The 16,623-nt window shown below is 43.7% G+C and overlaps 1 protein-coding gene across 1 annotated transcript; it reads left to right on the forward strand.

The window, feature by feature from the left end:
- T265_02037 (hypothetical protein) lies at positions 1-8,587 on the forward strand (the record flags this gene model as incomplete). The annotated part of the gene is made up of 4 exons (XM_009166185.1): positions 1-58; positions 4,577-4,768; positions 8,302-8,412; positions 8,460-8,587. The coding sequence occupies 4 exons, from the start codon at positions 1-3 to the stop codon at positions 8,585-8,587; spliced, it is 489 nt and encodes a 162-aa protein (XP_009164449.1).
- Between the last annotated feature and the right edge of the window lie 8,036 nt (positions 8,588-16,623).

The following is a 16,623-nucleotide window of genomic DNA, read 5'->3' on the forward strand; positions in this document are numbered from 1 at the left end:
ATGACAGCGATAAACCTTACTAGAAAACCTTTGGCTAAAGTCTCGATCTTTTGTATCGGTCCGTGAATCCGTGAATCGATAACCAAATATCATAATGTTAGCTTTTTGCGCCGTCGCCCGGATTCGTCCAAGTCTGAATATTATGAAGGCAAATTGGGCAATGGCTCCCTTTTATTTAATTACAGCAACGGAACGGTTATTACGCGTGGTATCCCCATCCGTTCTTTTTCGTTAATTGCCCCCACCGGACGAATGATGCCAGTTTATTGTCTTGTATTTTTTGTATCATGGCTAACTCATCAATTGTACCGTTTGTCACATTGCTAATAATAAAACGGAGTCCATGTTCAGTTTTGCTGTCCAAAAGTTTAATACTTTCATACGGATTGTAATTTACCTGATACTAGGCTCCGATGTCCTGTGTTTGGGAGTAGGTTTCTAACGGGATTGGTGTGCGGACATGTAAGGCTGGCAGTGAGTGCCGGTTAGCGACACCTAGCCATCCTCGGCGCCTGTACAATGGCAAAGGAGTTTCGCTGAATCTGAAGTGGTGATGCCGACGTCTCGAGATGTGCGCATGACTGGATACAGACGAGCATGACGCTAAGGGGCATCACTCACAAGGCGGTTGTAAAGGTGGCCTATCTTTTTGAGTAAGACATGGTCCCTCATGTTCGAGGTGTCTTTAAATTTTCTCCCAGTGCTGTTGATTTGGTGGACGATTGTGGAGTAATCGGGTACCTGGTTGCGAATAGGACTCTGGTGCAACAGGGTAAACATGCCTGTCAGGGGTGTCCGAAGCGTGTGTTACACAGGCCCAACAGCCGTCCACTCTGCTCAAGGTGAATTTCTGCCGGCAGAATGCAGGCCACGATTTGGTATCCTGAAATGATAACCACCACGGTCCAAATGAGTATTTCATCTTTTGACACGTTGCACGATGAACTCACCAAAATTTTGTGTCTGCACAGCACCGACGAATCGCATACTTTTCGTTCCAAAGAATGGTGACGACCACAGTCGGAACACAACCATGATTTCCTGCCAAGATATAACTGGCACGGCAGTAGAGTAGCTACGTGTGAAAAGTCAAATTTTATTTCAGAATTTTGCTGTCAATATTTATTTAGTTTTGCTGGCATGGAGCAGGTTGCGGTAACTGGAACCAAGCTGCGTAACGCAATATAATAATGCAGCATTTGCTGCACCTACTCGACTGCGCTCGACTGCTAGACGAAGGTGTTATTTTGCGACGTACCTTTGAGACCAGGATAACGCAATGTTCGTCGGTCGAGTGCGACGACAGTAAAATCCATGTTATTTAGACTTTGACCAGAACACACCATCGTACCGATTTACGCGGGGGACGACTTCAGACACGAAAACCGGTCTTGGCATGTACAACCGAAGTATGGTTGGGGGAGCGACCCAGTTTCGAGGCAAAATAACCCTGAATACTATACCCCTAAATCCTGCGTCCTTTCGTCCGTCATTTAAGGTCTTATGGTCATTTATGGCGGACAAGGATAGTTGGAGGAAATATACCTTCTGCAAACCGTGTATTCATATGTTGGATGAAACCGGAGGGTCGTGAGTACTGTTGGCACAGGATGAACGAAAACTGGGTAATTCGCGCTGAATTAAGGCACGTTTTAACGCAGCGAATTACATTTCTCATTATTTTGCATACACGTGATATACGTGATACATGTGAGGATAATAGAGGGCAGTTCGGATCGTGCCGGACTGCAGAGCTTCGGTTGCCGGAGTCCGCATGTGCCTTCATTAATCCAGTGGTGTAGGCCTGGCCGTGAACACTACCGCTGTGGACAAGGTGCCCTTTTCTGCAGATAGAAGAGCCAGTGTTTCAAGTTCCATCCACCCCTCCAGCCTGAATTACCAGGCGCTTCATTGTGGGATGTTGCCTACTCTTTGACCTAACCCTTTTCCTTCTCACCTCCGGTGAACACACCGCACGCCAACTGTTTGGACTCCTCTGGCCAGTAACCTAACCCACCCACTCATCCACCCACATTTTTCAAAATGTTATTTCAACTTTCTAGCAATAATTTATGGCAGTCATTTGGTTTTTAGCTCAGGTTTTCCTTTGTTCATCAAGATATATCTGCTTCAATAGGATAAAGCTGACGATTTGTCCACTTCAAAAAATCCCCGATACTGCCATCTCCCGATTCAGGGCCGTGCCTCAATAGAGGGCGCCCTTGTTCGCGGGCATTCTAATGTATGCGGAATCCAATTTACCGCTTAGTACAGTGTGCCCACTTCAGTACAATGGACCGCTTTTGCGCAAACTTGAAGAATTTAGGCATGAACACTGCGCTCGAAGAGGCATTAATTCGCACCTTCGTACCACGCAAGCGCTCTACTGTGGGCTTTTCCCCTCTATCTTAATAATAGAGGCATTTCAATGACTGAGTTTTCATACCGCCGAAGTAAAGGTAAACCGTTTTATTATGCTTTCCCTGGCCCCGTTAGAGGTCGCTACCTATGCTTCTAAGGAACGTCCCCCCCAGCTGATTGGCGCAAAAGACAAAACGAAGGACGAAGACTTGTTCTTGCGTAAGCACCATTGAAAGCGACCTCCAGTAACACATAGTGGTCAAAAAATCCGAACCCCTACAATATCAGCAAGTCTTGGACAGCGTTATCCTACGCCGCAGGACTCATTTAAGGCTGTCGGAATCCTCTAGATGATACCAGTAGTAATAATAGTTTATTTTCTAACATTTAGGAGGCATACCTATTGAGTCACGATCGGGTCGTCACAGCCTGAACGCAGCAGGTAACAACGCAACGGGACGTCGCAACCACCGGGTTATGCTTATTACGTGAAAACTCACCGCACTTGCGGGGACCAAATAGAGAATAAAACTTTGCCTAAGCTATGACATTCCTCTCAGGTGTTGGACTTCTTTCAAATTCTTCATCTGTATTCGCTAGAATGGTCGGAGCTCTGCGGGTGGCTGTCAAGGCGGAACTGTGTTATTGGCCACGACATCCTTATACAGCTTTTGAAATGTAGCCTCCCATTTTCAGCAAGTGATATGTCGGATCATTCAGTGGCATAAATTCTGGGATTCGAAAGTATCGTAGTCGCCCCGCCGGCATATAACTCATCAGGCACAAGAGTACAAGTGAACGATATTTTGGGAACCACAGCCATTCACAACACGTCTTGACGCCGGAACCTTCAGCCGTACAATACCATGAGGGACGAGATCACGCCAGCCGCTGACTACAGGAGTTATGGTCAAATGGAGCGAAATTTACGCAATGAACCAGGCCGGAAGACGTGTTTCTAGTCTGATGAATTGACCGTGGCCCAGGTGAATAAATTATCTGAGTTTTCAATGCTCTGGGAACAACCCCAAATCTTCGGTCGCACACAGTTACTTGTAAAAATAATAAGTAATAATGTTCATTCCCAATTTGTGGTTGGCATACCGTCTGGCAGGATCATACGTTTACAGTCAGAGAAGCATGAATGAGGGATTAGCGATTAAGGGTGATTGCGCGAAAAGAGGACAATATCACATGCAGTGGTCAATATTCAAGGAAATAATAATAATAGGTTTATTTCTCGAATTGTAGAAAACAATTGGCATGAGTTCCGACTAGTTTAAAGACGTAACCGGCTGACATGAGCTAAAGCTGAAATTATTAATGGTATTTACTCCAAATTTGTGGGTGGCATACCGTCAGGCATGATCATGATGTTGCAGTCAGAGTAAAAGCATGGCTTCCGGGACTGTGTGTACAAGAAGTTAAGGAGAAGGGACAACGTAATCAGCGGTAAGCATTATCCGGCACATTTACAGTCAAAATAAAGCAGGACGGGGAGGGCGGTTACTGGAGAGTACGCAAAAAAGGACATTGTCAAAAACAGTAGGCAATATCTGATGAAAATATTAATAAGTTCGTTTACCGACTGATAGGGAGCATGCCGATTGAGGCGTGATCGGGCCGTTGCAACCTGAACGCGGCAGACAACAACACAACGGGGAGAAGGCAGAACCAACAAGGCATGCTTATTACATAAAAAGTCATCGCAGGTGCAGAAACCGAAAAAAACAGGACAGCGGGCATGAAGTCTGACTAGTTCGAAGATGAGGCCAGCTGGCATGAACTGAAAGTGAGAACCGTTGCTGGCCATGAGTAACCCTGGGAGGTTGAGTAAACTGCCAGGGTCACAAAAGTGGAGATGGAGGTGGAATAATTTGAAGTGAAATCAAATGGCAAGTCTTGTCTCAAAATATTGCTACATTGAAGCTAAGTAGACTCGATAGTAGGGGATGCAGGTGTAAAGGATAGATTCAATGGAAAGGTAGTGCTAAACCATGGTCCCAAACGAACACCGTATATGGAATTGAACTTTTAGAAGGGGCAAACCGAAATTGCAGTAGAAAACCAGGTTGATTAAATCTGAGCGAAAGCTTCATCGGGTCTGAATGAACTCGTCATAGAGGCGGTGGTGGCCAGGTGAGAAACTGACTCATAGTTGCAACAACAGGCTTGAGTGAGTGAGAGTTTGCGGTCGAAATTCTAAAGAAAACAGTTTCGGGAGCGCCAAACACACTGGGTCTCGCAGCGCCATGTCATCATTGCACTGACATACTCGGGTTTATGGTCAAACCCGTAACGGTTGTAAAGGATGCCGCCATAGTAGAGGGAATAAGCACTTCAGTGGCAGCTGGATTTGAGCCATGCGAGGAGATTGACACAGATGTAGTCAGGCTGATGCAAGGTTGTGGATAATTTCCCTTTGTTTTAAAGGGCCCTGTGACTGTAGACCGGGGACCAGCCAGATTTAACAAATAAAGTTTGTATGGGGCGTTTGTGTAACTGCAGCAGAACTTTTGGACTTTAAAAGAGGGTGAATGAAGAAGGAATAGGGTGAGAGTAGTATCGTCTAGTGAGTGATAGGAGGCATCAGATAAAACGGTGTCAATTATGCACTCCAGCCTTCGGTGGACCCTTTTCAATTGGAAACGTTCGGTGCTTTGTTTTGGTTGTGAATGATAAAAACCACGCAAGCGCATTTGGAATAATTATGTGAACAAATTTGGTACATATGCGCATTTGGAGATATTTGGAAACTGCCAAGTGTTATTGAAATTATTTTCTTTTCAAAAAATTTGGGAATAAGGAAAGGTTTTCCCGATTATCCACGTCCGCATTAATGCGCCTCAAGAACTGCAAGATTTCTGCCGGTAAACAAATGGCGTTAGATATGTTTTTGAGGTTAACCTACGTATCGCGTTTTTCTGACGTTTTCATCCGTATATTGCATTGACAGGAACTGACGAAGGAGCATGTGGTGCTCTCGCTCTCTTAATCCGATGGGCATGACAGATAGTTTAAAACCATACTGTTGAAATCATTCAGTGCACGCGTGACCAGTCTGAAAGTTAGCACTTGACTTAGCTCCGTACAGGTGCGGAGGCAAGCGCCTTTTACTCATGAGTTTCCGATGAAACTGAATTGACTGAACAGGGTGAAAAAATTGGTGTGATAAATGAATTCTAAGTTGCCGTTTAAATGAGGCGACTGATTGGAAATTACCTCGGCTTCGGTCGCTAAAGCACAGTAATGCGTAGCTTATAAGCATTTTAAGCACGCTTACTAGAAGTAAAAAAGCTGAAATGGAAATAATTTATGAAGCAAATTAATTTCTTCAGTTTATGCGATAAGCTTTGCTTGTATCGCATCCTTCCTGCGACGGAACAAATTATGTGTCGTTTGTAAATCAATATAGAACGTCTGCGGCTCCATACTCTGGGTGTGCAAGCAACGGAAGGCAGACCAAACATAGGAGAAAATTTGATCGCTCCAAATACATCGTTTACGGTGGTCTTGTGTAAATTATTCTAACCTTTATTATTTGCGGTAAAAAATGGTTTATTTGTGACCTTGCAGTTTAGCTTGTTTGGTGCAAGGGACGCCGCAAAATCGTTTGCACATGGCAATGGAGGGCAATCATACTGGTCCCTATTTTTGAGAGAAAATTACTTATGAGATGCCGTTTCATACTTTCTTGGTGGTGCGTGAACAAGAACAATATTTCAAAACACCTTGAGGGAATCTGTAGATGTGATGGACCCAGGCAACGCCCTAGGGCCGTTTCTTCCGCATTATATTAAGTGACTGCTGATTGAAAACTGCCGGCTAACGTAGCATAGACTCAAATTCTCAGGCACGAGAGCAGTAATTCTTCCTTGCTTTCCACGATTAAATTTGACATAATAAGAAAACGATTCATTGCTACAACTTACAAAAGATTTCAGATGCGTGCATTCTGTTCTGTTCTACAATGTTCTGCTTTTGAACTGAGCACCATTTTGGATACAGCCCGATTATATGCTCCGAAATTGGGCTTCTTGCATTGTGAGGGCTGTTGACCTAATAGGTTTTAGTTGATGCTATTTCACTCGTCTCCATTACGCATGAAAAAATTCATCATAAGATGAAAGGGAAATTAAAATGCAAACATTTCCCAGAAAATCATTTATATCGTCCATTATGTTGACATCCAAAATCTCCCACGTTTTTTCTGTTTCTATTCGTGGCACTGCTCTACTTTTTGCTTATTGCGTGCGTGTAAATTAGTGTTTCTTTTCCTTATCAATTTACTCCTTCGACTTCGGTGTCATTAGGCAATTTTCGACCGACCATAGGCTCGTGCGACTGTCTAATGTAAAGGCCTGTTTGCCCACTTGGTTCGAACATTTATAGTCCAAGTGAACCATTTTTTGTGGACGGTATCTACTGTTATCTTTGTGTTTTGTGAATTTATGCCATATGATAGTGGCGCGTAATGAAACCCAGCTCTAAGTTTGCTTTGCCATCCCGGATTTTCCGGTATTACGCTTGCCTCGAAGATACCCTTCGGCCGATACAAACGGACTACTGAAGTTTGAACTGTTTTCCAAGCTAGAACGCGCTATTAATATGCTTGAAAGTCTAAATTGAAAACTTATCAGGAATGTTAACGTGGCTTGACAGTTCCTTACTCTGAAAAATCCTCGCGGATAAATCTGTTTTCCCCCGGACTCCTGCAAGTTTTGGGGATCCCTTCCGACCACCTTGAACCTTCTTATCTGGAATCCATCCAGGTTTGAAGGAATGCATGTAAAGTCATTGGAAGCTTCTTCATTTCAGTCTTGTCATTTTGGACCGCACCGCCAACAGCACGCTTTGCCTAATAGAGTACTTCGAAAACCCTTTGAAAAACAATGATACCTGGTAGCATGTAAGATTTGGAGAATTAGAACACCACAACGAAGCAAATTGGGGTACCAATAGGTGGTGGACTTGATAAGCTGACAGTGGTTGGTCGATAAATGTAGCACATTCGACCCAAGCGAAAGGGTAACCGCGGATTCGAGTTAAATCCCCGTAAAATGATTTCCTGCCATCTTCTAGGGACACTATCCAGTAAAGGTAATAATTTCCTCCCATCTTGTTAAACAGCCTCCATGGAATCAATGTTTTTGAGTCTGTTCTATTGCATTCGTTGCTACTGAAAACCTTGCCAACCATTATATCTGAGACCCATTTCAAATCTTCTCTGACTGCTGACACGAATAGTTGACCTGCTTGGACTTCTGATTTTTTACTAGGTAAGGCGCGTGGAGTCCTCGTCAGCCTAAGTGTATAATAATATTATGGCGGAAGGAAGAAACATCGGCGATATGCTCACTAAGTTCAGGTTGTATAGGTAAAATACTGCCAGAGTACAAGTTAACGAGCAGGAGTATAATACTCCATGAATTCAGAATGATTAGTTGTTTGCTTTGTTAATGGATGGCTTGTAATTGTGCCATGGAACAAAAGTTAAAAATGAGCTTCTGACTGTCCGAGCGATTGCGATAGATACATTGCTGGTATGAGCAAAAACAATGGTCGATATATTGCACTTCAGAGAATCTCATAAACGAGCAACTGATCTACTCTGAATGGGCGACATTTCACGGATAGCCGGTCGTGATTCATTCGTGTTGCTCCACTTCCCTAAAGGTACATAGCAGTTTCTGTGGTTGTTCCGATTAGTTCGGCTAATATTCAGTTGTATGCTCCAGGCTTGAATCAAGTATTTTACGTGGGCTTCAGATTGTTACACAGAAATTTGAGAAGTATCAGAAGTAGAAAAACTACTCCCGTGAAGATCAAACCCGAAATCAACGGTGGTGATGGCCACAGTACGATTCAAGAGAGAGGAAAGACATTCCTTGTCATTCTCTGTAATCTTCTCCGCTGAAATTCTCGATACAAAACTTTCAGTGAGGCGTAAGTTCGGAAATTCCGAGTATCAAAAAGGAATCGGGTTCGTAATTCTACGGTGCTATTTACACAAGCGTAGGCAAAAGTGCACAGCAAACGCCCACTGTTCACGTTCGTAGCACCCACAATTTCACAGTTCTGTCACTGACTGGCACAAGGCAGTGTCAACGTCCGCGCACCAAACAACTGCGAGCGGAATGATGGCTCAGTGGCGTGGGTTGCAGTTGTTCCTTCCGACGACAGTCTCGTGATTCTCAGTGAACGTGTGACCACACGAAACTCATGAGAAAACAAGTCAGGGTGGGCTCAGAAAAAGGGTCTAGAACGCGCTTGGGTAAGTAGGTCAGCAGCATACATATACACAGACACATGCCAATACACAAGTGTCGGACAGGGCGGCCTCTGAGGTAGGGTGAATGGCGGATAAGGATAAGCAAAACAACTGAGGATCAAAAGTACATAGGTGGAGTAAGAGAATGAATGAAGGGATTGCCATAAGGTTAAGTTAGATTCAACACTCCCTTCCAGTTGGCTCCTTAGTAAACACCTTTGGAAGTTGGTGGAGCATTAATTCGGTAAACTAAGGCCATCGGAGCACTTTTTCGAACGTTTCGAGCAATGTTTTAATGCCCGTTGAAGTAAGAGATTTAGATGAACTGTTATAAAGTTGTTTTTCGCGGCCGTTTGAATCCAGCACAAAATATGAACGTTCTTGAGGATGCAAATAGCGCCTCACACCAGAGCATCCAGGAAGGCAAATAAACATAGGAGCTGAGTTTCTATATGGCACCGAAAAGGCTGGACATCAGCGTCAGAAAATACACAAACCCCGGCAGTATATACCCGTTTACAACAAAAGTCCCATTTGGACTATGAGATTAGAAACCAAAGAGCAAAAGGCTCCCACGTGAGACAGTCACAGATGCATAAGGTCGGCTAGAGACACACCTGTCAATACATAAGTGTCAAACAGGTCGACCTCTGGGGCAATGTGGGGCGCGGGTGAGAATAAGCAAAACCACTGGAGATCAAAAGTACATAGGCGGAGTAAGCATATGAATGTAGGAATTATCATAAAGTCAAGTCAGGTTTAACACGGGTGTGCTTTCAAACTGAGTGTGGCAGTTCCGGGAAATCACTGGTCCCAAATACTTCGGTTTTTGGACGGACTCGCAGTGAACGTCATTTGTCCGACCTGTCGCGGTCTCTTGACAGCCACGCAATTGGCTTCGATGCTGTAGCGATTAAACGGAGAGAGTGAATTTCTGTGGGCAGTAAGATATTAGGTTAGTCAAGTGGATCCACAAAGGCAGGAAAAAGGTGACTTCGGTTCAGTGAAAGATTCATATATGTGCAAAGCGGAGACTAACGATTATCGATGATTATCATGCGGAACATTTGGAGCAGCTACAACCGAATGACGAAGGTTGGGATTAGGAGTAAATGAAATGAGATCAGTAAAGCCTGATATGTTTTGAAAGCTATCGAGTTGCTGGAAATTCAATAACGGGCAATTACCTTATATTTATTACAGTAAGAAAGTTGACAGCAAATTGTTACATTGGTCAGAATGACGGTAGATTTGTGCTGAGTAACCTGGCAACCGAGCGCTGACCAATGCTGCAGGTTGTTAGTAATATGGCACCAATGGGGTAGAAGAAGAAGTTATGAATGCCAACCACTATAAGGAAATGCAAGTGAATTTCACGATGACGACACTGTCCCGGGGTTGGGATCTTTACGAAACAGTGTGATAAGGCCGCAAGATTCTGTCATATGTTACTGAAGGCTTTTTGCTTAAGTCAGCGAGCTCTCAGGGTCACCAACCGTCAAGGACTGGCATGTGGTTACCAGATTATGAGAGGGAGCATAAAATAAATTCTTAGCATATCCTAAATGTTCGTAGGGTTCTTTAGACGAGAGGTAACAGTTGCAGAATTTTCCACATAAATTACAGACAAACGTTTGAATCCGCTATGCTCGTCAGACGTGACAAATTGGGCAAGTTATTCTCCGAAATTCGGTACAACTCTGTTTTGAAAGGCTTGCGTATGGAATCACAACCGAGAAAAAACCTAATGTGTAATTCAAAATTGATGCAAAAATACGCTTCTATGAAGATTCTTATTTTAAGTTTTAAGCAAAAATTCAAAAGATAATGGAGGCCTTCCGGACGTGAATTACCATTTCCCAAATAAGAGATATTTCCATTTGGGAAGCGCGAATTAACGTATTATTATTAGTTTTTTGTCTTGAAGCTAAAGGCAATTTTCGGAAAATACAACCAACCAACGCGCTTCATTTTGATAACCGCACGTGCTTTTGTTTACCTTGTCTACTTATCGTGGCTGCTAGACCCCTTTGCATGTACAGCGCTGGACATAATGTCATAACTGCGCATAATAGCCAAATTCAACAGCTAATGCAGTCCTTGTTACTCTTAATTGTTGTCCGTCCACCATGTTAACGTCTGAAAAAGACACAACCACCTTCATCGCGTTGTGCTTCATTTGTTAGTTTCATCTGTACGCACGTAATGAGTAGTCATTCCAGTTTGCGTTCTCCGGAACTCAACTTCACTTGATTAGGATTCTGAAAGGGAAAACCTATAATCCGTTACATATCTTCATTAACATTTTCCCGCTTTCCTGCTGTTGCAGAGCGGATCTGGTACTTATTGAATTGTTCCATTGTCAATAGTGATGGATCTTTTTTTACATTGATGATGCAATATAGAATTTTAGCTATTAAATATATTATTATACGTAGAAAAGTCGAAGATGAAGTTTAGTGCATCTAAAGCAGTCTTAAGATCAAGCATTGTAGATTTCCCCCTTGAAAACAAGGGAATAATGCGTCTTCAGACGTGTATCCCTGGGTCTGGCCGCGGCAGCGATATAGTAAGTGGGTGTATGACAAATTTGTTATTAAATCTTCTTCTACAGAGCATTAAATCCTCACTTCTGTTCTTATCATCTGCGTCCTTTAGATCACTAGAAAAAACGGCCAATCGTTTCTCGCACCAGGAACAACTATCCTTCCAGTTATTACACACTACAACTCAACAATTCGGTGCACGCATAGTCAACTCTATTTACTGCACCACCACTTCTCCCCACCACCCAATAACGTTTAACTTCCTAATTCAACCAATGTACTCGTCACTGAAACCATCAATGATCTTACAAAATGCGCAGAAAATTAAAAAGAAAGCCGGTTTCGACGAAGGCCTTTGAAGCTGAAATATGGCTATGTAGCAAGTAATCGGGAATTCCAGATACAAATGTTAACCCTCCACTGCATTGTAGGTGAAAAGTTTCATACGTCAACTAAGGAAGTCTCTCAAAACGAACGCAGTGAGGAGTCACTGAAGTAGTATGTTCAGCCTCCACCCTTTTCTTGAGGATGTGACTGCGCCATGCGGAGTTCCCATCCCCGTCAAAACAAGCAACACGACCAGGTTTTCCAATTTTTCTCAAATTTCCCGACCATGTGGGACTTGAATTATCGATTTTTCTAACATTCAAATTCGGGGATTGGTGGACAATGTTTTTTGCGCGGCATGTATTACCAGAAATCTATCCATATTTTCAGATACAGCATGTGCTGACCGCCATAAAAAATCCACCAATCTTCTTAGCTGTAACGAATTATCTTAATTTGGCGAGTCGCTTGCGCCAACGAGGAGAAACATTTTGCTACTTAGTTTTTAGGAGTCCGGTACGCTATCAGCTCGCGTTGCCAAGTACAACGTGATCCTTGTTCCGAGTCCTATGCAAGAGGCAACACGTGAAGAATCAAACTTTTTACAACATTTCACACTGTCATCACGAAAACACTATCTTAAGTGATATCAATGTCCCGTTTTTTATTGTACCGATTATTCTATTTTTGGTTATGCGTTTTGGTTGATTATTGATGTTTTATAACACATCCGTCCATGAAACCAGTTCTCAAAATTCTCAACAGAGAACCTACTGCTTTCCTATTTCCCGTTATACTGTTCTCTGGGAAAGAAATAAATGTAGTAAAATAGCTCCGAACATCTTGTGAGGTCCTCGGCTGCCTGGATCTTGCAGTGCTCTTATGCGGAATTAATGAATAAATGCCCATCACTAAGCTACCGTTGATGGGCGGGGCACCCATAATACTGGAGGAGCGACGAGTATAGTTATGTAAGATTATGCAGCGCGATCGGGCCTAACTCCATGCAGAGCATATTCAACCACTAGCCTGCGAATATTATCAAGTATGCGATGTGACACACTCCGAGACACAATTATCGCGCCTTGTGCATCAACAACCCCCAGCTACAAACCGCTATCCCATTAGGAGTAAGGCCAGGCCAGTAAAGCAGTTCAATCAGTGTCAAATAGTAAAGAGCCATTCGAGCAATTATGAAGCGATGTAAGCAAAGGAAACAGCAGTCACCGTGTTGCAGTGTGAATAGAATGATGACATTCAGAACGTCTGCGCCATAACGCACGCGTTATCATGACGACAGAGCAGTGATGGGAACCGCCATCTCAAGCATGGGCTTAATGCAATATTCTGTGTGTGCTTAATAGATCGTACGGTCATACAAGTATTTCATCCATTTCGTCTCACCTGACCGACTGTTTTTATAGACTCCTTAAGCGCTCTCCTGACCAAAAAACCGACATTGGTTTGGTCCATGTTAGTTATCGCCTGGCAAAACGAACCACTAAAAATTAAACGTGACTGAACGGAAATGCAGTTCCGGGATCTACCTGGAAGAACCAATGCATAAGTTGTCTGAAAACGCAGGGACGGCAATGTGGCAAATCAAAATCGAGAAGATGGCAGGTATAATCACGGAATCATCTGATTTTCGTCCAACAAATTTACCGGTACCAAAGTATAGCGTGCCTTGGACTGGGAAATTGGGGGAATCTCTGGGGCTTTGGGTACTGTCTTGGCAGCCTTACAAGTGAGAGTTATCTTTGGACTGAAAAAGCCTAATTGCAGGTGCTATTTTGAGATGGACTGGAGGGATACCTTCAGATGCAAGAGTAGTTATCCAGGATTAAATGGGGAACTCGGTTTAAACAAGCTAAATGATATACTGGGGGTGATGGAGTTACGGGACTTATAGCAGAGGCAGGAATCGACGATCGGCCTAGCCTCTGCTATAAGGGCTATAAAGACACTGACGGTGCACAGAGCTAGGTTTGGCTTAGCTCCTTGAGTCTTGGTGGCTCAGCGTCAGCAGAGGTCGGGGTTAGAATGGACTGTGCGAACAGCTTTTGGTGAATAGGCACTGAGCGTTCTCAAATGCTAGTATAAAGAAAAAAGGATACAGAACAACACTTCTTGATTGATCGCAGGTAATGCTTAAAAATTGCCACATTTGGGCTGTAATATGTTAAAAACAAACTGTGAGGAAGCAGAGCCTGCATGCCGGAGTGACCTGGACCTGAAACTGGTAGAAAAAAGGAGGGATGGCAAAGTGAGTAAGACCAGGATCTCTGATTCCAATGGAATGGGGGACCGTCTGGAAGATAAACACGAAGAGCGTTTAGAGTCCGCAGACCCACCAGCGCTCGACGAACCGCAGCAATAATACCATTGCGTGCCAATAAAGTTGGAAGATTATGTTCAGGTAAATAATCTCTTCCAGGGGAGTATGCTTTTAACAATATCAAAAAATACACAGAAGACATCAAAGGCCTGTAGTTCAAAGTTTTCGGGTGACGGAGAGAACGAAGAGACCTCTGTAATTTTATGTATCTCATCCTAAGTGAGGACTTGATCGCGGCGCACGCAGATGACTGACACCTCTTACGAAAGTGGACTCCTCCTAAATGGTTCCCGAGTGACAAAAGTACTCGTATTTGTATAAAGCCTAACTCAGACTAAAGACGGAAGGTCCCATTTGGTTGCCATTTCTGTCGTTTTCATCAAAGAATTCGATCAAAGCACACACGGCCCACTGTTTCATAAACTCGGGTTCTATGAAAATCAAAGAGAAAGTCCATGCCGGATTTCGATGTTCCAATTATACAGTTTATCCTTACTCTTTTTCTGCACTCGTCTTCGCTGGAGTTTTTCATATATCCGTTTGAGGACTATTCTGATTGCTAATCTACCTAATCTAATTTCTAGATACACCTTCAGGTCCTCGCCTACTTTTTGAGGATGACCTGAAATTCTGGAGTTTGAACACTAGCGCCCCCCGAATGGATCTTGGCACCTGAAAGTAGTGGCCATCGAACCCATTTTTCTTGAGTACCAAAAAGTGCGTTCATAGGTCGCGCGGATGAGGCTCAGCAAGCGCCTCTATCGTGCACTTGGAGAACAATTCAGAACACCCTCCTTGAAGTAGATTCCATAAATATCTGGTCCTCGTTAATCAAGTCCTCAGATTTTAATAATGGACTCAAAGTTCTAATGTTCTTCTACGGATGGTCCCCCGAAGCTTTCCTCGCATTCATCTTATGGATTTGCAGATGTCTCCTGAGGCCCACGTTATAATAGTGATGGTGGTTAAGTTTTCAATTTTTATGGGGCAAACCAGTTCAGCCATGATCAACCGTTGCAGCATGGACGTGGTGAACAACAAGGGGGAATGCCGGATCAAATAGACAGGATCACCATGTGGGAACTCAGCGTAGGTTGTAAAAACCAAAAAACATGAAAACAAGATATGAGGTAAGACTACCACAATGATGGATCCGTTTGACTTGAACTGAAACTGAAAAATCGCTTTCGATTGTCAGCAACCCTGGGAGGTTGGGTGGATGGCTGGGGTCACGGAAGCACAAGTAGCGATGCAGAGATGGGGAATAAAAAGCGGAGGCAAACAGCAGGATTCGCCTTAAAAACTTGGTTTCATTTGAAACTGTAAAACTCACTGGTGTCGATGTCGAGGGGAAATCGGATTTAAAAGCTATTTTCGGGGAAAAAGTAGTGCTAACGCAAAAAGCCAACTGAGCATCGTAAACTGAATCGTTGAAGATTCTGTATAGGGGTACTGAAGTTGCAAAAGCGAAGTGGTTAGGTCCAAACGAAAGGCTCAGCGGAATAGATCGAGCTCGTCCCAGAGGTGCAATCTGTACGTACTCGCAAGCGGGAAAAAGGTTAGACAGGTTATAGTCAACGGTGCAAAGAGAACCGTTGCAGGCGTGCCATCAGACTGAGTGTGGCAGTGCCTTGGTGTCCTTGCACTGACATGCTTCGGCTTCTAGTCATCCTGGTACCGGATGCCATGTTGAGAACGATCGGACGGGGCATGTACGATTCTATGAGTAGCGCAGTATTTCGGGATCCGTGGTTCACTGAGATAGACAAAGCAGATACAGGAGCATGAGCAGTTTCTGTTTGATTGGGGATCCGTTTCGATGCAAAGCAGAATGGACAGTGAGGTTTGGGAAGAGGGGGGAATGGGACCAATTGTAGCATAGGCAAGCCAAGGTGTGTTCTCAGCACCCACGTTGTATATAAACTTCATTGAGTGTGTCAGAAGAGCTACTGCGAAGTTACTGACTATATTCGGGTCTGTAAATTATGAAAAGCGTCTCGATGTGCTCGCAGTCTTTCCTGTTGAATATTTTTCTCTCCGGGAGTACCAGCAATTACTAAGGCCGAAACAATGCTTGGCCAGCAGGGCTTCACTTTCGAATATAATAATGTTACACAGAGACAAGCTGAAGGTTTCAGACTCAGAGGGCAACAAGAATTTTTCTATCTTTCATGTTATTTGGTTACTATTGGTTGTTATTTGGGGACCTAATTCTTACTTACGCCCTGTTACAAGCTGAAGTTTCAGACTCAGAGGGCAACAAGAATTTTTCTATCTTTCATGTTATTTGGTTACTATTGGTTGTTATTTGGGGACCTAAATCCTACTTACGCCCTGTTTGAACAAAGCTTGGCAAACAGGTTTTTTACCGTTGAACCAGCAAACATCCGGCGGGGACATAGTAGGAACATTTTCAAGCTCAGAGCACACACATTCATTAGACAAAATTTTTTTCATTTCGGGTAGTAGCTGCGTGAAATGACCGTCCTCCGACGGTTGTACACGTTCCTTCACGAACCCAATTTAAAGCAGTATTAGACATTTATTTATGCGAACCCTCGCGCTGGCAAGCATACTGCCCCTCGCTGAGAACATAAAGAGCAGTGCTACACCCTTTTTTCACTTGTACCTTTCAGGTGAACGACAGCCACTGACCGGCAAGAACAAAACCGACCCGGGAAACTTGGGCAAAAGCCTCGATCCTGTGTATCAATCCGTGAATCCGTGAATCCGTGGTGTGCGCCTTCTTCCGATCCGAATTATTCGGATGCTCGACGTGG

This window comes from Opisthorchis viverrini, assembly GCF_000715545.1.
Source record: "Opisthorchis viverrini unplaced genomic scaffold opera_v5_23, whole genome shotgun sequence".
In the NCBI taxonomy this organism is placed as follows: Eukaryota; Metazoa; Platyhelminthes; class Trematoda; order Opisthorchiida; family Opisthorchiidae; genus Opisthorchis; species Opisthorchis viverrini.